The 23,544-nt window shown below is 47.9% G+C and overlaps 1 protein-coding gene and 1 non-coding gene across 2 annotated transcripts; one reads left to right on the top strand and one right to left on the bottom strand.

The window, feature by feature from the left end:
• Positions 1–3,337: 3,337 nt before the first annotated feature.
• LOC123928554 lies at positions 3,338–3,393 on the bottom strand. Its single transcript, XR_006815768.1, has one exon. It is a non-coding gene; the product is annotated as a U7 small nuclear RNA (small nuclear RNA).
• An 8,994-nt stretch (positions 3,394–12,387) lies between these two features.
• Positions 12,388–21,192, top strand: ODF1 (outer dense fiber of sperm tails 1). Its single transcript, XM_045981000.1, has 2 exons — positions 12,388–12,704; positions 20,751–21,192. Exons 1-2 carry the CDS (start codon positions 12,388–12,390, stop codon positions 21,190–21,192), a joined length of 759 nt encoding a protein of 252 aa, XP_045836956.1.
• The last annotated feature ends 2,352 nt before the right edge of the window (positions 21,193–23,544 follow it).

Here is a 23,544-nt window from a genome sequence, read left to right as displayed (position 1 = left end):
TGGGCCCCTCATATGAACTCATTTGACCTTAATTACCTCCTTCAGTGCTCTATCTTCAAATACAATCCCATTGGGAGTGAGGGCCTTGACATAGGAATTTCGGGGTGACAAAATTCAGTCCATTACACTACCTGATAGGGGAGGACGCCCTTGACTATCAGGGCAGTGTAAGCATAGGCATTTCAAGCCTGCTGGCATGGTAGACCACCGGAAGGGGGCGGGTTTGTAATTCTGTCGAATAAAAGAGCCTTCAATTTGGCAGTGGAACTCTAGCAAGACAAGTGTTAGGAAATACTCATCTCCTTCCACGGAGCCCTGGGAGCCCCTGGAGCCAGATCCTGCATCATTTACAACTTCGTGGAATCAAATAGAGGAGAAAGGGCAGTGGCTATCAGCCTTGTTCTTAAAGATGGCATCACAGGGAAACCCAGACTTGGAAATTTCCAATCCAAGTATTTACACAGGATACGCTGAGCACTATCCTAATGGTAATGACTTTCTACAGCAATAAGGAGTAGGCACGTGACATCAGCTCGTGCCATCAGAACAAAGCCCGGGACTCCTGTCAGCTGTAGAGTGGACTCTGTTTCTCATCCAGGTATAACTCAGGAAACCTGTAACCTTGGTTATTGTTATTAGCCATCCTGTGAGCATGAGGGTAGCAAGCCTGAGTGTGAAGTGAACACCCAAGGAGGGCACCGAGGGAAGTAGTACATAGAAATGGAGTTGGCGTCTTGATCAAGCCATGCCTGCAGCTTTGCTATACACACAGGCAGATTATACATGTTCATCATGGAGGTTAACAAGTCCCCTTTATTGTCTAGTCCCATTTTCCCTTTGATTGTGTTTTCTGTTTCAGTAAAAATACACTTCTTGAGGGTGATAACACAAGAGTGTTCTGTGTGAGAGGGGAGGGAGGTGGTTCATGCAACCCGCGTGACCAGTTCAGTGTTTCAGTGACGTTATCATACATGCATCCAAATCACTTGCTGTCCCCATCTCAACCAACTAATGGGTCCCCTGTGCATGTGAAAGAGAGCGTGGAAAGGTGGGAGGAGCAGGACACTTCCTAGGGGGCAGGGCTTATGATAATAGAGCCAGAGAAGTCCTCTTCAGCTGTCCCCTTGAAGGCACCAGCCATGAGGGGACCTTAGAAACTCCCACAAGGACGTGCCCTGGCTGAGTCGGGATGGGTGTCGGGAGAGGCTGATCTCATTCTGTGGCCAGAGGGTGTCCACAGCCAAAGGGAAGGAGAAGAGCCCAGAGGAGGGTGAAGTGCCTCTGGCTAGGGGGCCCAGGAGCACGAGTCTTTCTCTTGACCCTGACAGATAGCCCTGCCTGGGCTCTGCCTCACCGCCATCAGCTACAGCCCCTTCCATGTTCTCTGGCTGTTCCGTCACCCCCAAACCACCCAACCGTGTCTGCTGTGCAACAGGCACAGTGCTGGGGCTATGCACACAGAGGGGCACGAGGCAGGCTGAGCCTCTGGACATGTAAGCCCAGGGACACACCTGATGTGTGCTTGAGACACAGCCTGGCACAGGAGGACGGAGGTGTTTGAGCTGAGAGCGGAAGCATGAGCAGGGTGAGCTAAGCAGGGGGAGTGACGCGTGAGGGACACAGCAAGGCCCTGGGGTAGAAAGAGGGAGGTGTGGGCTGCTGTCTGTCATCAGTGCTCCCCCTGCCACCCCACACCCAGCTCAGATGAGCCACTGAGTCCTGGCATAGTAGGAAGGTGGTGAGAGGCAAGGTAGAGCTCATAGGCTAGGGGAGGGGGAGAGGGGGCAGCCGGTGGATTGTTCAGGGACTGAAGTCCTCCATACATTAAAAAAACAAAAAACAAAACAAACCACAAAAACCTCCAGTGTGTTATTTAAAAAAACAAAAAAACAAGAAAGTTGGAGGCTAAGAGATGGTGTTCAGAAAGCAGAGCTTCTGGAATGAAGACGAGAGAGGTGAAGAACTCTGGATGACCGAAGCTGGAGGGACCCAGGCTGGGGCTGGGCCAGAGGTGAGGTGAAGGTCATGGGAGACCAGCAGGTCGAGATGCTAAAAACTCAGAGAGATGCCAGGAGTTAGTGGGGGAGACGGAGAGGGTAGGACTGCTGGATGAGAAGACCATGTCTGAGACCACGGACCCTCCAGCCATCGCCAGGGCCCTGGGAGAGCATGGGGAGGTTGTAAGGGAGGTTTCTGCAACCCCCAGACCCTGCTCTCCCGTTTCCCTGCTGCTGCTGGTGGACTGCACTGTTGTGTGTGTGTGTGTGGGGGGGGGGGGGTAGCGTAATGAGGATCACGGTGAAAGCTGGGGTTTGGGGACAGACCTTTGAGAAACATCAGGAAAATGACACTCCAGCTTTATTTACATAAGAGATAAACATTTGTTTCCAAAAGTAGGAGCAAATGAAATTTAAAAAGAGAAACATAAACTCAGGCATTATTAGTACTCTGACTGTGCCCTGATCCTCTGGCCACCCAGAGGTACCCCCATAGGGTTAACTTCAACAGGAACAGACCACAGTTCTCTGGGTGGTGCCCACCCATGGTTGAGCACCCCCAGGCTTCTGCTGAGTATTTCTTAGTTACTGTCCAATCTGGGAGCTCTGCATAAGTGTTTCCAGAAGCTCACAAGTGGCCCTCCCTGGCCCCACTCGGAGTCTACCACTCTGCTCATCTCCTGCTCCCGCTCGCTTTATGGAGGTTCCTGGTCGTTTAGCCTAGAAGTCACCTGCAGATGTCTTGCACCTGTCCTGGGCCAGTTGTAGCCTGAGGACTCTGACATCCTAGACCAGGGTGCCCTGGCCTAGGACTACCTGCACCGGTGCTGCCTCTAGCAATTTCCTGGAACGGCACTGCTCCTGGAGGCCTCTGTCCACACTGCTGGGACCTCCGCTAGGTCATCTCTGGACACATCTGCGGTCATTGCCAGAGAAGTGTGGAAAGCGGCAGAGCTCTGCTCTGTGGAGCCTCTGATGCAAGAAAGCCATCTCCTGCCACATGTCAAAATAAGGGGACTTGTTTCCCCTCTTCTTGTGTGTATGACCCAAAAGTCAGCTGGGGTCCCTTTGGCCCTGGCTACTTAGAAGCTTAGCCCCTCTGTGCAGGCCCAAGATGCTCTTGAAGATTGCTATAGGAGGCTGGCATTCTCCCAGACTCCTCTGGGCTCAGGCTTCTGGTGTCGCCGCCCAGCTCGGATGTCCCTCACCAGCACCCACATGCTATACCGGTGTGGCCCTGCCATGAACCTCAGCTTGTTCTTTGATTTTCATATATATAAAACAACCCTTCCATTCATATAAGTGATCTGTGAGGTGTGCTAGATATTACTGAACATTGAAGGGGGATGGAAGTTTCTATCCCAGCTGGACAAATTCATAAAGAGATTGGACATCTCTTAGTCTTAAAAAGAACCCACTCCCAGTCATATATGGGTACACACACGTTTTGAGACTGGTCAGCAGTAGCTAGTAGAGTTGGAACACGTGCCTCCCCTATACCCTGACCCAGCAATTCCATTCCACAAAAACGCTATGGAACGCTATGGTTCACCAAGATGTGTGTGAAAAAGACCACACGGCCTCAGTCCCAACAACAGCCCCAAATGGAGAAGGCCTGAATGTCCATCCAGGAACGCTTGTCCACGAAGAAAATGCAAGTAGGCTGTGGCGGGCTGGATTATTACCACAGAGCAGTGAAGAGGAGGCCAAGCATGACTACACGCACCAACAGAGACACAACTAGGCCGTTGACTGAGATAAGTGAGACACGAAAGGCAAAATGAGTTTTTGGCACCAGGGAGCTGTGGGGAGGGGTGGCTAAAGCGGGGGAAGAGGCCTGGCTGGGACTTCCGGTACGCTCAGAATGTCCTTCCTCCTGAGGTAAGTACGGGTTACATGGTATGTCCGCTGTGTGAGAATTCACCAGGCTGGATGCTCATGATTTGTCGCTTTCAAGGCATAGGCTGAGTAAATTCTTCAATAAAACGTACGGTAACTAAAGTCCTCCAGCCCCTGAGGGATTTTCTATTGGCCGTGTTGACCTGTTTCTCATCTTCCTCCTTCTCCTCTCCCTTCCCACTCCTGTCTTAGAACCTGCAGGTCCTGTTCTCAAAATATATTTTTAAAAGATTTTATTTATCTATTTGACAGAGAGATAGAGCGAGAGCCCAAGCAGGCAGAGAGACAGGCAGAGGGAGAGAGAGAAGCAGGCTCTCGGCTGAGCAGGGGGCCTGATGTGAGGCTAGATCCCAGGCCCTGGAATCATGACCTGAGCTGAAGGCAGCTGCCTAACCAACTGGGCCACCCAGGGGCTCCTTAAAATGATTTTTATTTTTTTTAAAAGATTTATTTATTTGAGAGGGAGAGAGCACGTGCACATGTGCACCCAAGGGGAAGGACAGAGGAAGAGAGAATTTCCTGCAGACTTCCCACTGAGCGTGGAACCTGACACAGGGTTTGAACTCATGATCCTGAAATCACGACCTGAGCTAAAATCAAACACCTAACCGACTGCACCACCCAGGCGCCCCTGTTTGTTGGTTTCTAAGGCATAGGAACTGAGCTGTCTCTCTGCCTGGGGTTCCTGACCTCTCACAGGTCACTCTCCTGAGCCCCTCCCCACCTCCCCTTCTTGAATAATGTTTTTCCCCTAAGGGAAATCCTTATGCCAGCTTCCAAGAATACCATTTCCTCCGCTGAAAGTGTTGGGGGGGGCAGAGCCAAGGAGGTTATCCTGGGAGCCACAGGGATGTCGCAGTGCACACCTTTTCCCTGGGGGACTTGTCAGCTGGGCAGTCCTGCCCTGTGTTGCAGATCCCTCCCCTGTGAAATGGTGACAATAGCAGCAGCAGCCACCTCAAAGGGCTTGCGGCAAGGACCGACTGCACAAACACGTGACCAGAGCCCCAAATGTTGCCTGGGATAGGTAGCTATCATGACTGCTTAGAACACCGATCTTACAGAATAGCCCTCTTGTAAGCCTTGGCTATATCCCTGTACTTGACCTTGCATGGTGAATCTGTGCAGGGGATGAGATGGACATAGCACAGGGCTGAGAATAGAATGGGGCATGGACACCCCTGCTGCTCTGTGTCCAGGATTCCCTCCAATCTGAATTTTATGTTCCCTCTGCCTTTAGGGGGTTCCTTCTCAAGAAGCAAATGGACACCAGCTGGACCTAACAATCCAGACCATGGGATGAATCAGATCCAACCAACTCCCTGAAGGGGTTACAACTTGACGGAAGCCAGGATCCTGCTACATACTTTTTTAAAATTTCACTTATAACTAATGAACTTCTCTTCTCTTTTACACACCCACAGTTGTGCGCACACACACGTTCACAACTGGAGTCTGAACATTTAACTCTTCCCATTCTTTTGAGAGCCACAGCTGCTATTGACCTTTGGATGTTCGCTAGAACAATTAAATGGGATAAAAAACGAGCAATATGTTCAAATAGGAGCCTCGTCCTTGGAGACATCTGAAGCAGGATCTAGAAGCCATGAAGAACCAAGGGCTCCATAGCTAGGGAGGTGGACCCACAATGGCGGCCTCGATTTCTGAGTTCAAATCCCGTAGTGCACATTCCGCAATGCCCAAGTCCCAGGAGAAAGAGCCTGGCTGACTAGCTCTGGTTGGGGACCTCCCTTGGTACAGAAATTTATACCTAGGGTGGGAAGCAGGTCAGGTCTTAGAAGGATTATCACCCCCGATCTTCCCCCGATGGATGGTAGTGCAGTTCAGCTCAGGAGGAAACAGTTATATGGGTCTTATTGATCAATACGCACCATTAGAGAAGGGATCAACAGGTAAGCAGATGCCCCAGAACCTCTAGAACAAGGTCTCCAATGGGAGGCTGAATTAAAGGTTTTAGGAAAAGCTTAGTTATGGTACCTTCGAGATGCCAGGGTGCTGGCTAACTTCCAGAACCATAAGGAAAGGAGTGATTCACAGCATGGGATCCCCAAGACCCCTGTAGGGGAATGAGATGTTCTTCCTTCTTCAACTACACATTTGTGTAAAGCTGGATTCTCTTGCAGACTTAAAGCAAACATACTATAGCAAAACATGACCTATCTCAACGGACTGGAAGGCAGAAGGAGATGTGTCCGCTGTCCTCTCTAAAGCCAGACATTAGAAAGATTTGTAAAAATGTAAAATAATGCCCCGTCATTTCACGTTTTCTGTTTTGGAAACAGAGTTTCCCATAATAAAATGTTACCATGTTAATATGTAATGGGTTTACTATTGCCTTTTTTTTTTTTAAAGATTTTAGTTATTTATTTGAGAGAGAGAGACAGAGATAGTGACAGAGAGCACAAGCAGAGAGGAGGAGAAGCAGACTCCCTGCTGAGAAGGGAGCCCAACATGGGGCTTGATCCCAGGACCCTGAGATCATGACCTGAGCCAAAAGCAGACGCCCAACGGAGTCCCCCACGCACCCACTGTTGCTACTTTAAAAAAAAAAAAAAAGATTTTATGGATTTATTTGAGAGAGAAAGAACATGAGAGAGTGAGACAGAGCAAGCTCTTAAGAGCAGGGTGGAGGGGTAGAGGGGGAAGCAGTCTCCGCCCTGAGCAGGGAGCCCAGCACAGGACTCCATCCAGAACCCTGAGACCATGACCTGAGCCAAAGGCAGACGCTTAACTGACTGAGCCACCAGGGGACCCAAGAGATATCATCTTAAGGGCCACCGATCTTTGAAGATGAAGACACTAAAGGCTGACTGCCTGGTAGAACCCGAGCTCTGCCACTTGCTGTGTGAACTCTGTGCCTCAGTCTCATCTGTAAAATGGGGTAAATAATCTCTCCTTCACAGGGCCGTTGCGAGGATCAGCCTGACACAGGCTCAAGCACTTGCTAGATATAAACTATCATTACGGTTCGACCAAGCATCTGTTCGGATTTAGGTGGTCATGGGGTGCTCGTCGGAGAATAATAAACCTTCTCGACCCCTGCGAGCTAATTAGGACACTGTCCACAGTACAAGCAAGCCCTTCAGTTTCTGGCTGGGGGGCCGGAAGTGTGCTCTCACATGTGAATGACTCCAGTGTGAAGTTCAAGGAAGGGTTTTGGTCTCTGTCCTCATCAAGAACAATCCAGAATGAGCTAACTATTTTTCTTGGAGAATTCAAGGGGAGGGGGAGGAGAAGGGACCTGTGGGGATCTGAGAAGGTGGGGGAAAGAGGAGTCAGAGCCCACGGCTGTCACAGAGAACCCAGCATTCAGAATGAGGCTCCTTACCACCCTTTAAAGCAGGAACACAGGTCTGCACCCCACGGAAGCCAGCCCCATCATTTAACCGGGCTTATTATGCGTGGACCACAAGAGGCACTTTGGCTTCCCACCTTCTTCTCCTGGCTGCATCCCCTGCCTCAGTTTTGACATTAAAGTCCCACGTCCAGGAAAGCATTCAGTCCCAGGCAAAGCCAGATGGTGATCACTCACACACCATGTCCACTCCTCAAATCTTAGTGAGAAAATTTACTCATGTATATACTTGGCCTATAAAACTCCCATGCCTCCTTTCCAGTAATGCCTGCATGATCTCATTTGCCAAAAGAAGAAAAGGAACTACCTGCTGAGATGCTTTTTCAGACTCTGCCAGCCAAGAGCAAACTCCCTTTCCCAATTTCACTCCTGCTTGGTGTAGCTGGAAAGTTATTGACCAACATCCTCTTCCTCCTCATCCCTCTTCACCTTATTTAGCAGGAAGATATTTGTTAAAGACCTTGCAGGACCAGTGCGGGGGAGGGTGGGGAAAGAGGGATAGAATTATACGAGCCACTATGGCTGGTCATAGGAGTCCCTAAACCAGTAAGGGGACACCCCATCCATATACAAGCCTCAGTTCTTCCAAGCTTATCTGCCTGAGGTGCTTGGAACAGTGATTCCTGGCTCAGCAGGAAGCGGGTCTGGATGACTCCAGTTTTCCAAAGCTCAAGACTTCTTGCAATCTTGGCTTTAAAAATTAGCCTGAGTTCTGAGGTTCTGACCTCAGGGATGTCTCTCCTGCCCCAGAGCCAGTGTCCATGGATGGGCCTTCCCAGGTGTTTCTAGACATTTCCCTAGTTTGAGTGACCACAATTCAAACCATTTGCTCCTCTCTTCCCCAAGCTCCAGTTGTGGGTCATACAAAGAGCAGATTCTGGGAGCCTTCTGCACTCACTCTCTCCTGTCCTGAGCCTTTTCCCTCTCAGAGGAGAGAGAGAGAGAATTCATCTTTATGAAGCAACATTTCTTAGCAGCATCAGGTTTTGTCAATGGTCTAAAGTGCTATCGTGCACTTACTTAGGGCCTTCAGTAATGGCGGCTACATTGATGCAGCTAGCTCTGGGTTAAGAGGAAGGAGCTGGGCTAGCATGGGACCACAACCATTGGAGCAACAGCTGACCTACAGATTCAGCTTGGAGTGGTCCCCCTTGGACAGGTCCGGGGAGGGGGGTTGGGACAGGTTGTTGTATTGCTGTGTTCTTCAGTTATAAGTAACTGAAACTGACAGAATAACATAAGACAAACAGGAATGTATTGGAAAAATATGGAGAGCTCACAGACTCAAAGCAAAGCTGAAGAACTAATTTGAAAACGACAGAAAAGGGCAGGTAACTAAGGCATTATCTCTTCAGGGTCTACTGTCAGCCACAGCCGTCACTAGTCTCCCTGTGAAAGATCAGAGTCCCAGAAGAGAGCTGGATCGGCCATTTTGGTTGCATACCTCCCCCTTGACTGGGCAACTTTACTGCCAGTACCTGACAGCAGAAGGCAGGGTAGGAGGGGAGGTAGCCCTGGAAAATGGGCAGGGCAAACACTGGATGTCCATCATAGGAAGACTTCTTGGACAGCAAACTTCAGAGGGTGGTCCTGAAGCCCACTTGGATTTGAGAGGCAGAGACCAGTGGTGGGCTTAGCGATTTAGGGCAAAGCTGAAAGTGTGACAGAAAGCACACTCTCAAAAAGTTTCATTCTATAATTGGCAATATCCTCATTGAGGACACTTAAAAATCCCCCAAAAAGTCTAGAAAGAGAATTGAAAAAGTCATCTATAATTCCACTACTCAGAGATAACCGCAGTTCTTTCCCGAGGGGGTCTCTCACCTTCTATGAATTCTTGTTAACACAGTTGAGAACTCCTCATATATAGGATTTTGGTATTCAATGTGTGATCTAGTGATTGGTAGAGGAGTATGTTTGAAATATAGCCCCATTGTGCTCGTTTCGGCAGCACATATACTAAAATTGAAATATAGCCCCATTGAATGGACTTGACCTCTACCTGGCCAGCTGGCAGAAGAGGTCGAAAAACCTTATTTAGCTAATAGTTCCACCAACACTGAGGACCAAGCATCCATTTTTCCCAGCCTGGGAAACTGCCAAGGCCTGCCTTCCATTCCAGAGGAGGTTCTGTCTGGGCACAAGCCACGGGGCATGGGAGCCTCCACAGACATGGTCCTATGTAAGAAAGGGCCCCCATCTCCATGTTAGAGCCCATGGAAGCTCCTGGTATGTACGCGTCAGGGAGCTCTGACTGTAGATCTTTCCTGTGGGTTTCTATCAAATCTGGTGAATTTCTACAATCTCCTTCTGACATGAATAGGTCACATTTCCATCTGATCTTTAAAGGAGATCTTATCTTTGTTGAGTCACTTGAAATGATGTCAAGAATGTGATTTATGGTGAAGAGTAAAATCACGAGGAGGATAGGATCATGGAAGAATCCTAGCTAAAATAAAGCTGTAACCATCTTAGTAATGTGCCCAGTATATACAGATGTGTGTACTTAAATTCCAGAACCTGTGTGTTTAAGAACCTAAAACCAAAAGCTTGCTTGTTTTAACCTTTGCTGACATTTGCTAAGGGATAGAATTCTTCATGATATAGGAATTCAGAAGTCTATCACTTGGGCGCTAAAGAAATCTGTATAATTCCTGCAGTGACCTCTCAGGAAAGAGTGGGCCATAGTCCTAGGAACAGAGTTCATGCTTCAGAGTAGGGTGGGATCGCTCTTGAGAGATGTAAGCATTTGTCTATAGAGGAAGATGATTCACTTTTGCGTTATCATATCCCAGATGAGTCAGGGGCCAGCCTCCTGTTCTCATACCTCCGGGGAAACTTTTCCACCTTAAACTTGTCAGTAACACCTCATATTTAGCCTAGCCCCCAGACCTACTCTTCTTCCTCAGTCAATGGCAACCATTCTGCCAAGTTAGAAACCTAGGAGTCATCACTGATTCCTCCCTCCCTTCATTCTCATTCTGTTCATTAAGTTCAGTTTAATTCACTCATTGTTCACTCGGTGAATAAGTTCTGAGCTCCTATTACACTCCAGGCATTGCATTAGGTATCTAATGGTGAGCAAAAATAGACAAGGTCCCTCCTTCATAGAGCTTACAGCCTAGTTGGGGAAATAGACAAACAATGTCATGAAAGGAATGTGTGCTTATAAATGCTTAGTCGGGGGTGGGGGCGGCAGGAAGCCTTCTCTGAGGAAGGGACATTTACAAGGAGATCTAAAGAATCCCTCCAGAGTTAACTACTTCTAGATCAAGGGCATGGGGTGGGGAGCTCAATTTCTAAACAGACGGAACAGTGTGCACACCAGTCCTGAAGGAGGTGAAATGAGTAAGACCTTGAGAAAGGTCGCTGTGGCCGAAGCATAATGAATTACAGGAATAATAATGGGGGAGGAGATGGAGAGGGAGGCAGAGGCCCTATTGTTCAGCACTTTATAAGGACTGGGCCCTTTTTCTAAAAGGACAGAGAAGGGTGGGCGGGGTTGGGGGGATGACGATTGCTACATGAAAATCATGCTGGCTGCAATGTGGAAAGTAGATGGGATGAGTCTGAGTGGACATGAGGGGAAGGGGATCCCACTGGGTTCCTTCTCACCATCCCTACATGTCCCTACAGCCATGATCCCTAGTCCAGACTTTGATTGTCCTTTCTTTCCAGCAGAAGTTACTTCTGCTGTTGTCCCCTGGGGGCTGTACGTATCTATTGGACTTATCTTTCAACTCCTCTCAACAGGAAAGAAAATTAGTGATTCTTCATTGTGCTCAAAATAAAGTTCAAACCCCTTAGTTGGCCCATGAGTCCCTTCACACCTGGCTCTTGTCTCTTCTGGTGCTACATTCAACTGCTTGCCCTCAAGTACCTTATGGCTTACTCCATAAAAAGGGGATTTGAGAGCCGGAGAGCCAACTGAAGGGACTGGCCCAGAGGAGTAGAAGTACCTGAGCCACGGCTGAGGCTGACCGAGGTCCAGCACACTGATCCTGCTGGGAGCACAGGAAACTGGCCCAGATGAGGATTTTAGGTAGCTGGCTTTAAGCAACTTCGGACAGTCGGCTGTCAGAGTATCAAGGAGCAACATTTGAGGGGTACTTGGAGACAAGGCCCCTAGAGGCTTGGACGGAAGGCCGGAGGTGAAATTGCTGGGAGGCAGTGACCGATAGGATCCTGGGAGACGGGAGCTTGAGAGCAGGACCCTGGGCACCGGAGAACTGAAGCTCCAGGGAAGCAAGGATGCCAGATATCAAAGAATGAGCAGGATGGGGCACCTGGGGGGCTCTGTCGGTTAAGCGTCTGCCTTTGGCTCAAGTCATGGTCCCAGTGTCCTGGGATCGAGTCCCGTGTCAGGCTCCCTGCTCATCAGGGAGCTGCTTCTCCTTCTTCCCCTCCCACCCCCTGCTTGTGCTTCTGTCTCTATCTCCCTCTTTCTCTCTCAAATAAATAAAATCTTAAAAAAAAGAAAAAGAAAAGAAAGGAAAGAATAGGCAAGACTCAGAGACTTGGGGCTAAGAAGGTCAAAGACCGAGGCCGACTTGAGAATGACTCGGCAAGAATACAGGAAAGCTCTGCGAAGAAAGAAGCCTTTCTACACATCGACTGGGAGCCAGAATGACTCCTGGAGTATAGGCGCTAAGTGTCCAGTCAAGCTGGAGCTAGAAGGGCAGAGAGAAAGGAGCCGGGCGGCTCCTTCCTTCCCCCACTCCGTGATCTTGGCAGCCCTAGCCAGGCTGAGGCCATACACAAGCCAAGGACGCTGAAGGTCATGGCCATGAATCCCAAAGAGCTGTGACTGCTCGAGGGGACCCACCCAACTTCAGGGTGAATGAAATCTCAACACCAGTGTGGTTCTGAGGGCAGCTCTGTAAACCCAAGGTGGGTCTCTGGAGACCAGGACTGGGTGCGGTTCACGTGGTAACCAGAAGACTATGTCATAATACACGGCGGGTGGTGAGGTCACAGACCCCCAGCTTTAAAGCAAGTGGACCATGTGGGCCTCATTTATTTTTAAAAGAAACTTCTGAGAAGAGCTTAGAACAATTTTTTTCCCCTGAGTGCCATTTCCCAAAGGTACTCACGAAACAATACGGTGTGACTGTAATGGCTGCACTGAGTTGTCTCTTGGACAGCGTTAGAAGGGACATCAAGAAGGTGGACCGGGAGCTGAGGCAGCTGCGATGCATTGACGAATGCACGCGGTGTCTGTGCGACTTGTACATGCACCCCTACTGTTGCTGCGACCTGCACCCCTACCCCTACTGCCTCTGCTACTCCAAGCGGGCGCGCTCCTGTGGCCTCTGCGATCTCTACCCGTGCTGCCTGTGTGATGTCAAGCTCTACTGCCTGCGACCGTCGCTCAGAAGTTTGGAGAGGAAAGCCATTAGAGCCATAGAGGACGAAAAGAGAGAGCTGGCCAAGTACGATTTTTAGCATCGCCCCATGAAGGCTTAGGAGTCAAGGGGGCTTTGGGGGGAATGGGCGGAGCGGTGGCCACTCACACAAAGATGGGGAGGACGGGGGGGTAACGGGTCCGGTCTCAGCTGAGGTTTAAGGAAAGAGGAGTCCACGGGTCGTGGCAGGAACCATGAGAGTCTCAAAGGACAGTGGAATCATGTCGATGGGAGAGATGGTTGTGGGCTTCTAGTTGGAGTGCCAACGTGATGAATGATGGGGCTCTAATGAGGGGAAGAGAGAGGGGGCGTCGTTAAAAAGCTATTGGAAGGAGCAGACTAAACATTTTTTCTGGTTAGGAGTAAAGTGATTTGAGTATATTTGGGCTTACAGAAATGACTACGGGAGAAGCAATAACAATTGATCAGCTCCTTAATGTTTGCCAGAGGCTTCAAGAACAGGGGAGCAAATTGAGCAACAGAGGCGTTCCCTGGGTTTGGTGGGAAAAGCCGCCTCCCATTCCCCAACTCCCAGCTGCCTTCAAATCCATCTGGAGCAGGGCCTGCTCCATCGGCCTCCCCCTCCAGTGGCAGCAGAGGCTGTGCAGAGAACTGCAGAACCGAGAGATGTAGCTTTCAGAGCAGAGCTGAGAGAGCTTTAATCGAATTGGGTAATTTTCAAAGCCACTTTTACAATTTGGTTTGATTACATTTCCTCTGATGGCCGGAGAAAGCCTTCTGTCTCTCACTTCGCACTGTATGCCAGCTGGTCTGGTACAATTGATGAAAACGATAGTTGGAAGCACTGTCCTCTGGTTAAATTTATTTATGATAATAAATAAATACGCCATACCCTGGGACACTAGGTAGATACAGAGCAGAATGATGAAGCATTTTTTACGTGGATATACTGAATGAAAGAGGCAAGAAAAACCATTTAATATGCTACTGCTTTTAACAAGGTGGGCACAAACGGATGATAGATTTTTTTGATTGAAATATACTTGACATAAACGATTGTGTCAATTTAAGGTGTATCGTGTGTTTGATAATTTATATAATATGATGATTGCCATTGTAGTGATAATTAGCACCTCTCTCATGTTCCATGAGGATCATTTCTTTTTGGTGGCTGGAATAATTGCACTGTAGTCCCTTACCAAGTCTGATGAGCATAACACCATATGGTCTAGGTTCCCTATACTGTGCGTTACATCTCGGGACTTATTTACTGCTCGTTGCAAGTTTCTATCCTTAAACTACATCCTTCCTATCCCCATGGTAGATTAATAGATTAGATGGGTGGGTAGGTAGGTAGGTAGGTGGGTGGGTGGGTGGGTGGGTGGATGGATGGAAAAATGCAGAGTTTGAGACACAGACAGACACTTGAGAGCAGTGACCGGAATATTACACTAGAAAAGGCAACAGAGCAACTATTGTCCAGGTCATCAGTCACCAAAAGTCAGGAATGAACCTCTCCATAGTTTGGGATGGGCCTATTGCCTCTAAATTCATCTATGCTCAATCTGAAATAGTTTTTATTTTTATATCTCAGAGCATCAAGTTACGTAAGTTTTGCGTGCTGAGTCGTGGATTCCTTTTTTAATTGGTCTACAGGAAGGGTTACTTGTGAGCAGGCCTGGATCCACTGTCCCTGTGCCTCTGAATCCTTGAAGCCCCTCCATCCAAGTCCTTCCAGGTTTTGTCTCCTGGCTGTCCCTCCTCTCCAGACTCTCCAAGAAGAATGCCTCTCTGTTCTTCACCCTCTGGACACCCTCTGCCAGCTCCGGTCCCTATTTCTTGGCATGCAGTGGACACAACCTCAAGCTTAATTCTCAGCAGTGTGGTTTATACAAGAGATAATGCTTTCTGTGGGTTGTGAGATTTTTCTCGATAATGGATTTTTGCTGATTTTTTTTTCTCTGCCTGAGGTAGTGTACGAAGTTGGTGATGTCTTTACATGAATTCCACCCCCCTCTCTGAACTGATAACTCTGAATCCATTCTGGAAATGACCTCGGACTTACTCTCCTTTGTCTCCTCCCAGCCACTTTCTTCCCATTCATACCACCTTGTGAAGCCATCCTGTGCTCTCTTTCTGACAGCTTGACATTTCACTATCCAGGAGGGCTTAGTGTCACCTGTAAACTTAAATATTCCATTTTCCTGACCATGGATGAAAATGTTAAACCCTGATCTAGTCCCAATCCCAGAAGACTCCTACTCTTAACATTTTTTTCTTCCAACAAAATGCCTCTTTTTCCTTATCTCAACCCTAGCCCCCAAAGCATGACTAAATAGATCCAGAAATACCATGTTGATTTGATTTTTTGGGAACAATCTTGGGTGTGAAACCCTGCCCAAGGCTTTGTGAGTTTAGAAATCATATTCATGTGACCTCCGACCCCTTTAAATGGTGTTACCAGCTTGGTTAGGTAAGACATGTCTTTTAGGATGCCAGTCCATGTTATCCTGAGGTTCTTGGTCCAACAGGAAAGATTCCCTAGTCTGTAGCTGCCACACCCCCCCTGGAATTGTTTTTCTGTGTGAGAGTCAAACTGTTCCTTTTGATAACTGGTAGGAAGGCTTGGCTGACATTTCTGCCCTAAGTTGCGTGAACATTCCTGAGTCTCTGTTATTTGGCTGATGCACGTGTGTGTTTTTAGACGAGGTATAGGTCCAATCCATTGCCATTGTGTACCTAGCAGCTGCTTCAAAAGATACCTTGGCAGGAACTTCTTTAGTCGGGACTCTAAGTATTTCTGTTTTTTTAGCTTCTTTGAGATTCTCTTTTCCTCCCCAGACTACCCTTTGCGCCTCAAGCACCTAGTGGTTCCCCTGATTCCTCCTGCCTCTTCTGGATTTGGAGGGACTGGGGGACAGAGTCTGGCATCCTTTATAAGAAGCCAAAGCCACCAGCCTGTCAGAAGTTTGCACGTGATTCACCACCAGGCTTGGAAGCCTTCGGGATCCTCCCTACAGAAAGGGCGTAAAGGAAAGCCTCCGCCCTGCGGGGAGGAGTTGATTGTCTAATGAACGGATGCCCCTTTTTGAACCTGAACCCTGGCGCCCTGGTCCTTGCAGACAAATGCTTGATTACAGCTGTGTTGTCCGGGTGCACTGGGGTCAAGCTCACACCCTTTGCTAATTAATACCTGGAAACTCAGACTGAGATTGCGTTTCCCTTCACTTCCCCAACCACCGTCTATGGATGGTCTGAATCTCAGTATTCCCTTGAAAATCCCCGTACCGGAGGGACACCATCGTCTACAAACTTCAAAAATCTACCCTCTACTTTGTTTCCTTGTTTTCCTTCACGCTCTAGGATTAAGGTTTTCACTGACTCACTGGGCTTGGTGTGGGTGATGACTGTCAGCCTTGGGGGTGAGGTTGGGGAGTGGGGGTACTCTAGGAGTCCCTGCCCAGGTATAAGCCCTCAGGAAATCTCTCTACCCCTCCAAGCTCTGACCCACAGGGCAGGGCAAAACACTCTCACCATCAGCGTCCCTGCAGAGGAGGAAGTGAGTATGGCTCCCTGCTCCTTTCCTAACCCCAGGTCTGGGAGCCCAATCCCCCCAGCAGCACCCGGTGCAGCCTGATAAAGAGACTTACCCTTTATTGAGTGAAAATTAGGCATGACCTTCCATCTTCATTTGATCCTTGTAACATCTTGGCTGTCTTAGAGATGCTGAAACAGATTCAGGAGCCATGTCTTGACCTCGAGGAGCTGAGAGAGCCGGAGCTTGAAGCCAGGTTTGCCGGAGTCTGGAATCCATGCGCTTAACCACCTGGTCAGTGGTTCTCAAAGAGTGGGCTCCGGACCAGCATCACCTGGAACAAGTTAGAAATGTGAATTCTGGGCTCCTCCCCCTGCCCGCTGAATAGGAAACTCTGGGGGTGGGACGAAGCCAGCTGTGTTCTAACAAGCACCACTGGGAGCTCCCATGCACCTGCGTTCACTACTCTGCTCCCGAATGACACTGCTCAGTATCAAACAGAAGTCGGAAGACAGGGCAGGAAAGGGGAGGAGGGAGAAAAAAAGAAAAGAAAACGAAAGTTGAGTTGGAAAGGAAGAATGGAGTTCCGTGGGTCTTTGGAAGGAGTCAGTCTACCATTAGAAGAAAAGGCAAAGTCCTCCCAGGACTGCTACAAGAAGACCGGCTCCCCTCTGCTCCTGGGTAGAGAGAGGCCTTTTTGACATCTTCATTATTTTATTTAGCACCAGGCTGGACTTCATCCATGTCTTTGTGATTAAAAGGCTGACCATATAGCTCACTGTTGCCGGGGGCAGGGTGTTTCACTTCCAGGAAACATTCCGGAGAACTTGAGCTGCCGCAGGGAGGAGAGCTGGCAGCCCAGAGCTCTCCCTCAACGCCTTTGCCAGGCTTCTGCAACGAACCAAGGGACTGACTGCCCTACATTTACGTGGTCCAGCTCCAACCTCATGATCACAATTACAGGAGGGGATCTCCCTTTGCCCAGAACACCGCAGAGTCAAGGGCATTCCCCTGCGGGGTGATAGGTACATCGACAGACAGGAGTCAAGTTCCAAGTTCAGAGTTAGAGCTGATGAATAAAATACAGCTCCTGCAATTTCTCTGAAACCCACACATCCCCGCTGATAACCTCTGACCGAGAAGTGAAAGGAAGAAGACATCTAACTTGGCCAAGACTTTTTAAGCAATTTCCTGAAGGCTCGCATTGGTGAGACCTTCGTGTAGCTGCTGCAGGTGCAAAGGGTCCTGAATGCCAGGGCCGGAGGGAGAGGGGGAACCTCAGCCAAAACAACCACAACGACAACACACGCAATTGCACTCTGAGACTTAGACGGCTGACGGGAGGAGAAGGATCTGGAAGCTGGCTTTGGCTTGTAGAACTGGCTCCGGGATCCATCGCCTGCGAAGGGCAGGAGGTGTTTGATGGAATTAGTAAGGCAGTCGTGAGGGGTCCTAGCAATCCCGCTTGGGCTCCTTGGCCCTGTTTTGTGAGGCCCAGCCCCCTTCATGGCAAGGTTTGGTGCTTTCATCCCCAGTGGGAAGGTCTGAGCTGAACAGAACTCTGATTCTCAGCCCACGTCCACACCATGGGAGCTTCCTGAGAGACCCAGGTGCACTCGTTCTGCTCTCTGTTCCGCTCTTGGCTTTGGCTGTTCAGGCTTCCAGGCCCTGGGCCATCCAGAGAGGACACGGGGCATCTTTGGAAGCTATTCTCTGTCCAGCCACGGAAGATAGAGTGTGTTTTCTCCTGTTTGTTTGGTTCCACAGAGATAAAGATTTTTTTTTTTTTAAAGTCCAGTTCTCTTCCTTTCTCTGGAGTATGGCCTGTGGATATCCTGGCATACTCCGGGCACGAGAGACATCTGCACCCCGTGCACCCCACGTTCCTTGGAGCTGGAGGTGGAAAGGAAGCTGACTGACCATCACAGTCCTCTGGGTGCCCAGCATGGTTGTTTCTGTTGGTCTTCTAGATTATTCCATTTAATCATTTGTAATTCATTAGCCTCTTAAGAACCTTGATTTGTAACCTTCGGTCTAAGGGCTCACACTTGTTAAACCAATCATGTTAGAGACCATCAAGTGAAAAATACACATTCAAAGCAGTATGTATAGCATGATTTTATAAGGACACACACCAGAATCTACATACGTATGTAGATTAATAATAATAATTCATATATAATATAATACATATATAATAATTCATATATTATATTATATTATAATAATACATATATAAAATAATAATACATATAAATATAATACATATATAATACAATAATAATAAATACACACAGGAAGAAAATCTAACATCAAAATGTTACATGCTCTATAGGATCATGGGTTTTGTTTTGTTTTTTTTTACAAAATATTCCATCTTTTTGTTTATTTGTATATTTTCTAAGTTTTCTGCAATGAACTCATATAATACATAACAAAAAGAGGAGTATAAACAAAATTCAGCATAATAGGAAAGAATTAAAAAGGTATCTCAAACCAATCATCCAATCGCAAAGTTTAGATTTGTCAAACTGGAAGAGGTTCTAGAGATTGCACATTCCAAGGCCTTGCTTTTTTTTTTTTTTAAATTATGTCACCCTACAGTACCTCATTAGTTTCCGATGTAGTGTTCCATGATTCATTATTTGCATATAACACCCAGTGCTCCATGTAATATCTGCTCTCCTTAATACCCATCACAGGGCCAATGCATCTCCCCTGTAAAACCCCTGCCACCCCTGTAAAACCCTCAGGTTGTTTCTCGGAGTCCACAGTCTTTCATGGTTCATGTCCCCCTCCGATTCTCTCCCCTTCATTTCCCCCTTCTTCTCCTAATGTCCTCCATGCTATTCCTTATGTTCCACAAATAAGTGAAATCATATGATAATTGTCTTTCTTTGCTTATTTCACTTAGCATAATTCCCTCCAGTTCCACCCACATTGATGCAAATACTGGGTATTCAGCCTTTCTAATGGCTGAGTAAATATTCCATTGTGTATATGGACCACATCTTCTTTATCCATTCATCTCAGCTCCTTCCACAGTTTGGCTATTGTGGACGTTGCTGCTATGAACATTGGGGTGCATATGACCCTTCTTTTCACTATGTATCTTTGGGGTAAATATCTAGTAGTGCAATTACTGGGTCATAGGGTAGCTCTGTTTTTAACTTTTTAAGAAACATCCACTATGTTTTCCAAAGTAGCTGTACTGACTTGTATTCCTACCAACAGTAAGGCTAAGAGATGCAAGAAAATTTGCCAGGACTATCTCTTAGAACACAGATTTTTTTCCTGTTAAGGGAGAAAAAGGCCATTTCAGAATATTAGGTTGTCTTTGGAAGGATCAGCAAATAGGGAAAAAAAAAAAAAAAGGGACCCCAAGGAAGGCCAAAGCATGTAGGGCTAACCCGAGGCTGTCTAACCTGTGTGCCAAGCACCTCTGTAAATACTTATCATTCATTCACTTAAACCTCGCAACTCTAAACGTAGGCTACTATTATTGTTCCAATTTTACAGATGAGGAGACTGGGGCACAAAGAAACTAAGTAACTTATCCTAGGTGGATAAGAGCCACCATTTGAACCTAAAATTGCTGGCTCCAGAACCTGTGCTCTTAGACACTTGGCTTTCCTACCTCTCAGGGTACCACAAGTGCTCAATCAGTGTGAGCTGCTGTGTTATTTTTTTTTTATTTTTTTATTTTTTACTATGAAGGATTCACTCAGGACCGCTGAGCAGTGCTATAGGAACCACAGGGACCTCTGTTTGCTGTCGCTTTCACCTTGTCATTTGTTGATGGAGATTTCAGGCCTGGTCTGTGGGATGGCCCAGTGGGGTCCCCAGTCTCACGGGCAGCAGGGCTGGGTTCTGAGGCTGACAACCATCTTTAATATGCAGATTTTACATGGTATATTAGTTGGATCCCCTTAAAAAAAAAAGTCTCAAGAGTCTCCATTTAACAGTAGTAATAATGATCACAGTAACAATTAAGCAAGATTTATAATGGATCAAGGACAGCATTAAGTAAAACTCACAATCTCATCTAATCTTCCAAAAGCCCTATGATGTAGGTGCTGTTATTATTTCCATTTTACAGATGAGGAAACTGAGGCAAGTTTCCACAATTAATAAGAAAAGGACCTGGGACTCAGATGCAAGAGAAAGATCTGGAAGGCCAAGCCACCATCTGTTGTTCAGAGGTTTATGAGTGGGAGATTGCGATTCACATGGGAGGGCTCTCATTTTTTACTTTACACAATTCTATGAAGTTTGACTTTTCACAATGACTAGTGTTTAGTTTTGCTATTTAAAACAAAAACAAAAACAAAATAAACAGAGATTGGGCGCCTTGCTGGCTAGAGCATGTGATTCTTGATCCTGGAGTCCTGAGTTCAAGGCCCAAGTGGGGCAGAGGACTTACTTAAAAAATAATAGTAATCATAAATACTATTTACTATTACATAGTAATATATAATATATATAATATATTATATATATAATATCTAAAAATAAATGTTTCTCAAGCTGTGTCTGAGATCTGCTTCTGAGACCCTCTCCCTTTTTCTCAATTGCAGACTAAGAAGAACGACAAATAGAATCCTGGCCTCCTCTTGCTGTAGCAGTAACATTTTAGGATCAGTCAACGTGTGCGGCTTTGAGCCCGATCAAGTGAAAGTTCGGGTGAAGGACGGCAAGGTGTGCGTGTCGGCCGAGCGGGAGAACAGGTACGACTGCCTCGGCTCGAAGAAGTACAGCTACATGAACATCTGCAAGGAGTTCAGCCTGCCGCCGTGCGTGGACGAGAAGGACGTGACGTACTCCTACGGGCTGGGCAGCTGCGTCAAGATCGAGTCTCCATGCTACCCCTGCACGTCCCCCTGCAACCCCTGCAACCCCTGCAACCCCTGCAGCCCCTGCAGCCCCTGCAGCCCCTGCAACCCTTGCAACCCCTGCGACCCCTGCAGCCCGTGCTACCCCTGCGGGAGCCGATTTTCCTGTAGAAAGATGATTTTGTAAAGCGTAGGAGCCCATAACTTAGCGGGAAGCCCGTACTCCAGCCAGGCCGCTCTTCCAGTGTTTCTCTTCCTCTTCCCACGGCCCGTGGTACTCAAGTCCCTAGGAAACTGAATACATAACTGCAACCCACCCGCGGCGTGTGAAAGTCTTTTGGCGCGACCCGCTGCGGGAGCGCGGTGCGGTTAGTGGGCGTCGCCCGCAACAGGCTATGGGGAACCGATTGCGAGCCCAGGAGGTCGGGCCCCTCTGTGTCCTCCCCGTACCAGCTACCGCCAACTTCCAGGAAAAGATACTGTCTGGGTGGGCGTCTCCAGACGCTGTTTCTCCAAGCCATCCAGTGAGATGGCCTAGAGCTCGGAAACCAGGCTGGTAAAGCGGCCTTGGAGACCAGTGGCGTTGAAGGCAAGCACTTTGCAAAGCTACCGCAGTGGGGCGCACTGGGGCACGCGCTCTGCTTGGGAAATGCGCTGTGGGTGTTTTACTGGGTCAAGGGATCAGAGCGCAAAAGCACGGGAGTGGGTGGGTGGGTAGGTGGGGGGCGAGATGCACGTTCACGGACTTAGGGTGCCGTGTCCTTTGACAGCTTTCCGTTTCTCAACATTTCTGTGATTTGGAGGGAATGCCCAGCTCTGGTTCAGGCTGCTTTGCAACCTCCTTGTGATTTGTTTCAACAGCTTTTATCAAGTCCTGAAACTTCTTGTAGACACAGAAGTTCAGTTCAAAGTTCGTGAATGAAAAACTACAGTTTTCACAACCTGCTAGCGTATCACAAAATCATCACCTATTTCGCCTGAACGTGGATCCTCCCCGACATTACCCATGAACCATCCAGGATGGCCAAGACAGAAATAAGTGAAAAGGAAAGGGACCTATTGGGAGGGATCAGAAGGAGACAAGGGCCAGTTTCCGAGCTGAGTCCTTCCGGGAACATAAAACCTCACGTCTGCACGGGCTTCTTTCAATGGTCTCAGCTCCATGTGGATTAAAGCAGTGATTCTCAGCCTTGACTGTACATGGCAATCACTTGGGGGAGCTTTAAAAATATGGACGCCAAACCAAAGGGAAAAAAGATTAGAAAAGAGAGAGTGAAAAATATTAAAAAGAAAAAGGGAAAACAGGCCTTTTATTAAGAAAAGAAAAAAAAAATACTCATGCTTGGCTCCCATTTCCAGAGTTTCTAATCTAATAGGTTTGAGGCAGCCTGCGCATGGAGACTTGAAAATGCCTCCCCAGGTAACTGAAACCTGCAGCTAAGGTTGAGAAACTCTGCTTGGGATCTTAAAGCTCTCCCAGCCTTTTTTCTTTAAAAGCTTCCTTCGAGTTCAAGGTTAAAGAATATTGATGGTGATGGCAGACCTGTTTTGCTTTCAGTTGAGGGAAGTAATGGCCCTCTAATATGGGTGGTGAATAAAAAACACCAAACATCTAAAAAATTTATTATTTAAGAACTACATATAAATATGTTTGTGTGTACCAAATCATACAGTTACACAAGTGTCTTGCCATAACTTGGTTTATAAATATTCTAGTTTCTAAGCTACACATTTTGGAAAATGATTTTGAAAAAATTTCACCCTGTGGATTCAAACAGAATCCCATGTGGGTCTCAGACAAACAGAAATCTCTGTCCTCTGGAAAGTGTCGTTCCACACCGCTCTTGGCACCTGTCCAGTCCTCCATTTCCCCACTCACCCACACACCCTCCTGTCAGCTCAGTAATTCGTTCATCCGGTGAATCTTTATTTTTAAGAGGACAGGAGGGAGTAATGTGAATTGGGTTATGAGTCCCCCTTGGGCAGGATATGTCACTTTAGCCATTGAACTCATGTTGCTGGCTGTGAGTCTGTTCCAAGCTCCAGCAAAGGACGCATCAGCTAGGTCCATGGCATCTCCTGCCCCGGCTGCCCTCATGCGTGGGGAGCCCCGTAGATTTTATGATTTTAAATGCCAGGTACAGTGCTCTGCAGCAGGGATGGAGAGAAGAAAATACCCCTTTCACAAATGCCTGAAAGTAGATTGAAGGAGGGGGAGCGTGGAGGGATTGGGGAAGAAGGGAATGCCAAAGACAATGAATTTACAAGGGTTAGGAGAGGCCAGAGGGCCCTTCCAGAGCTGGGCCTTTGCATGGCATGCATTGTTGACATCACTGCCTTGCACGATGCCTCAGGGGAAGCCAGTGGCCAGCCCTCAGCTCAGAGCCTGCCCTGCGGTGGGTGGTGGCTTGGTTGTCACCACCCTCACAAGGAAAGACTTGCTCTAAAGCCAAATGTGTATTTGCCGAGTAGCTGCTCTGAGCAAAGCGCGGTGCCAGGAGCCATTATGAAAGAGCAGTACCTCTCTAGGACTTCCTCC

This window comes from Meles meles, chromosome 1, assembly GCF_922984935.1.
Source record: "Meles meles chromosome 1, mMelMel3.1 paternal haplotype, whole genome shotgun sequence".
Classification (NCBI taxonomy): domain Eukaryota; kingdom Metazoa; phylum Chordata; class Mammalia; order Carnivora; family Mustelidae; genus Meles; species Meles meles.
Note: the sequence above shows the minus strand (reverse complement) of the source record. Positions and strands in the feature narration are given on the sequence as shown.